We start from the raw sequence: 4,358 nt of genomic DNA, 5'->3' as shown, positions 1-4,358 counted from the left end.
AAAGTTCTTCCCCAAAAAGTTAGGGGCCCAAAGTGCATCTGATGGTTTTTGGGGACGGTGAATGGATCCCAGCCTCACTCACACCACAACAGCAGCCACAGGAGTCAGGATCCCAACACACAGGAGTCCCTACGGCAACATACACAAAAATTAAATTCCCATTTGAATCTCAGAGACGTTTTCCATCTTCCACAGAACACAATCGTGCAGTTTCACAGGAGCTGTTTTTCCTTCACTGCTTTTGGGAATGCAAATGCAGCGGCACAAACCTCCTCCTCAAATGCATTCCCATCCCTCAAAACTTCACGCTGTGCCCAAGGGGAGCTCGTCTGCCCCACAGAGATTTCACAGAATCACAGAATGGTGTGGGCTTGGAAGGGACCTCTGGAGATCATCTCGTCCAACCCCCTGCCAAATCAGGTCCACCCAGAGTAGGTCCCACAGGAACGTGGTTTGAAACGTCTCCAGGGATGAAGACTCCACCACCTCCCTGGACAGCCTCTTCCAGGGCTCTGCCACCCTCACAGGAAAGAAGTTCCTCCTCATGTTTAGGTGGAACTTCTTACATTCAAGTTTGTGCCCGTTCCCTCTTGTCCTGTCCCTGGGCACCACTGAAAAAAGCCTGGCCCCATCCTCCTGACACCCACCCTTGCAGTATTTATAGGCGTTGATCAGATGCTCCCTCAGCCTTCTCTTCTCCAGACTAAAAAGACAGATTTTAAAGCAGATTTTCCTCCTCCTCCAGGAGTGAGCTTTCATTAACCTTGTGAAGGGCAGCCCAGGAAGAGAGGTCCCTCTGGGACGAAGAGCCACCACAGCTGAAGTTCTCTGGAGTCATTCAGAGAAGTTTCAACCATTTCCAGAAAAGCCAAAATGACAGCTCTGCTCATAAAGACAGATTCTGAAAATAAAAAAAGAACTAGTAGAAAAACATCATACTCTTTAAAAGACCTTTATTTTGGCTGCACAGTTACAATTTTGAAGTCTATTTATGCTTTACAGTTAGATCGTTCCCAAATAATACTTCATAGCTCACGAGGTAAACAGTGCTTTCTCTATCAGTCTGGTGTACAAGAACTCTATAAAATACAGATTAAGTGACTTTTTCATCTGTACACTTTTCGGATTAGTTCACCAAGATCAATTAAAAAGGCAAATAGATTAATTGGCAAAAAAAAGGTGCTGTTACATATTTTTTTTTTAATATATTAGTACAAAATGGCACAAAAGGAAAAAAGGTCATTTTAAAGGCGATAAGCATCGAACCTCTTCAACAGTTTGAATCAGTTCAACCGATTTCAACTGGATCTCAAATACCCACTGTTGAACTTGGAATTTCACTTGTAAAATCTTCTTTTTCCCTGGCTGTAGGAGAGACCTCACGTACAGCTTTGGATCTGTTCATGGAAACTGAATCACAGCAGTTTCGGAACAGAGACATTCAAGTGCAGTTAGGAAGTTGGGAATTAATTCTTCTTCCCAGTAAATTTCAGAATTCACAGAGTAGAGCTTATTTTCATCCAGCCAAGCTCATCGACGCACGTTTGGGACTCAAAAGATACCAGACGTGTGCACATAAAACACAGTATTTCTTAATGCAAGAACTGAAAACAAACAGAAATCCACGTTAATTACGTCATCCACCCAAATTACCTTTGGCAGGAGCCTTCCAGGCGTAACCGGACTCAACGCCAGGTACAGAGATACACGAAGCATTAAAAGATTTCAGGCGAACCGAAGGCTTGATTCAAAAGCTTCAGGTTTTTTTTAAAAGTAACTTCAGCAACCTACGTTTCATTTCTGAACCACCCATCTCAAATGGGCAGGCGGGTGGGATGGAAGGGAAAGAGACACCAAAAACATTTCTAACTTCAAAAAAATAAACGCTGAGATGGGAATCTGTCGCCTCAAGCAACAATTCAGGAGTTCGTTTTGGCAGCAACGTTTAGCAATATCCCAAAAGATAATTACCCACCCCTTCCAAAACAAATTATCTGGATTTTGATTAGCGCCCCCCCCAAACCTTAAGAGGTTTTTACGTTTAAGTTGACAGAACAGTTTATTATTTAAACTGTTTATTTTCTGGTAAGACAGCGCTCACATCCAAGAGGGCGGGCGGTTACACTGGTGGTAGTACTGAGAATGGTACTTCTCAGGTTAAAACAAAAAAAGTCTTCTAAAAAATAAAAATAAGTGTGATGAAGTACAGAAGGGTTATTTGACTCAGCTTCACAATGAGCAAACCATGACCAGGAATTTCCTTCCATAATTTAAATACCAGTGACAACGCTTTCTCCAGAGGCTTATTTGCTGAGTAACCATATGACGATTCCAAGGAGAGATAACCCAACAACAAGGATAACAATGAGGATGCACATCTTCTTTCGGGACCTTTGCTGCCAAGAGAGAAAAAACAACCCAAGTTACTTGAAAACTGCACCATCAGGACCAGAAGACTATTCACAGAATCACAGAATGACATGGGGTTGGAAGGGACCTCTGGAGATCATCCAGTCCAACCCCCTGCCAAAGCAGGTCCACCTACAGCAGGTTGCACAGGAACGTGTCCAGGTGGGTTTGAATGTCTCCAGAGAAGGAGACTCCACCACCTCTCTGGGCAGCCTCTTCCAGGGCTCTGCCACCCTCAAAGTGAAGAAGTTCCTCCTCATGTTTAGATGGAACTTCTTATGTTCAAGTTTGTGCCCATTTCCTCTTGTCCTGTCCCTGGGCACCACTGAAAAAAGACTGGCCCCATCCTCCTGACACCCACCCTTTCAGTATTTATAGGTTTTCAAATAGGCCAGCTCTGCCAGGTGTGCCACCTCTGCTGCAAGACCTGCTGAACACAAGCTTGTCAAAAGTCTTGATGACCTTCTTTTGAAATCAGAATCATTGAATGGTTTGGGTTGGAAGGGACCTTAAAGATCATCCAGTTCCAACCCCCCTGCCCTGGGCAGGGACACCTCCCACCAGACCAGGTTGCTCCAAGCCCCATCCAGCCTGGCCTTGAACCCCTCCAGGGATGGGGCAGCCACAGCTTCTCTGGGCAACCACCCTCACAGTCAGGAATTTCTTCCTGACATCTCATCTAAATCTCCCCTCTTTCAACCTTTTCTCCTCAAGATAAAGCACAAAATTTTTCATTTTGCATTTCAAGCAGAAAACTAAGGTCTTCCACATAAAATTTTGCCTGCTACTCTTTCCCGTTCCTGACCCTGAACTTAGTTGGTATCATAAATCTGGTATCAACCATATATAACGTGCCAGTTGGTGTCACATAGAATCCAGCTCACCTAGAATCCATCCCTTTCCCTCTCTCACTTCTGAAAATAACAGGCAATCCTTCAGACATTTTGTCATTGATTTACTGTCCTGGCTACTACTAACACATATAAGAGGATTAAAAAAAAAAAAAAAGTGAAAAAAAAATCTAAGGACTAACTCCAGCTCTGATTTAAGAGGGAAGATTTATTACTAATAAGATTATTTTTAGTAAGTTTCAAATTGTTATAAAGAACTAGCATTTATAGGTATTTTAAAAAGGCTTTTCAAAAAAAAGTTTGAGAGTTTGAAATATGTTTTTAACATCAAGGTAGCAATTACCAGAAGCTGGATATATCCAGCTTTGAGAAGATTTTAGACAGCAAGAATTCATGCTAACAGACAGCATCTTCCAAAGACTTCCCTGCTCTGTCTTCCCTTCTCCTCCAGGGACCTTTAGAAGCTTGCTCTAAAGAAGTGTTGCCAAAGAAGAGCTGTCAAAGGAGGGGTTGGATTTTTTAGGGTTATTTTGTTTTGTTTTTAAACAAAGGTATAACTCCAGGTGCTCTGAAACAGCCTGGCTAATTTTACAGGAAACCCAGAGTTTTCAGAGCTCACTGACTTTTAGAAATACCATCAGAGTCTAACACAAACCCTTAGGTAATTCTCCAAGCTTTAAGGAAATCTGTGAGCAAAATCTGAACTTTGTAAGAAAGTAGAAATCAGGACTGAGAAAGGGCAGTTACAGACAACGGGCAGTTGGCACTGACTATGAGGAGAGACTGAGAGAGCTGGGACTCTTTAGTCTGGAGAAGAGAAGGCTGAGGGGAGACCTTATCAACGCCTACAAGTATCTCAAGGGAGGGTTGAAGGAGGAGGGAGCCAGACTCTTTTCAGTGGTTCCCACTGAGAGGACGAGGGGCAACGGGCACAAGTTGGAACATAAGAGGTTCCACTCAAATATGAGGAGAAACTTCTTCACGGTGAGGGTGACAGAGCCCTGGAACAGGCTGCCCAGGGAGGGTGTGGAGTCCCCTTCCTTGGAGATTTTCAAGACCCGCCTGGATGCTCCTGAGTAACATGCTCTGACAAGCTCT

The 4,358-nt window shown here is 43.6% G+C and overlaps 1 protein-coding gene across 1 annotated transcript in view; it reads right to left on the bottom strand.

The window, feature by feature from the left end:
• Window positions 1-936: 936 nt before the first annotated feature.
• Window positions 937-4,358, bottom strand: part of LOC106895963 (syntaxin-7-like) — a gene marked incomplete at its 5' end in the record, with an annotated part of 30,160 nt that continues 26,738 nt past the window's right edge. Inside the window, one exon of the mRNA XM_014955642.1 lies at window positions 937-2,396. Within this exon, the coding sequence (XP_014811128.1) occupies window positions 2,304-2,396 (93 nt within the window). The remainder of the gene's footprint in view (window positions 2,397-4,358) is intronic.

This window comes from Calidris pugnax, unplaced genomic scaffold, assembly GCF_001431845.1.
Source record: "Calidris pugnax isolate Ruff unplaced genomic scaffold, ASM143184v1 scaffold212, whole genome shotgun sequence".
NCBI classification, from domain to species: Eukaryota; Metazoa; Chordata; class Aves; order Charadriiformes; family Scolopacidae; genus Calidris; species Calidris pugnax.
This window is presented reverse-complemented; position numbering and strand designations above follow the sequence as displayed.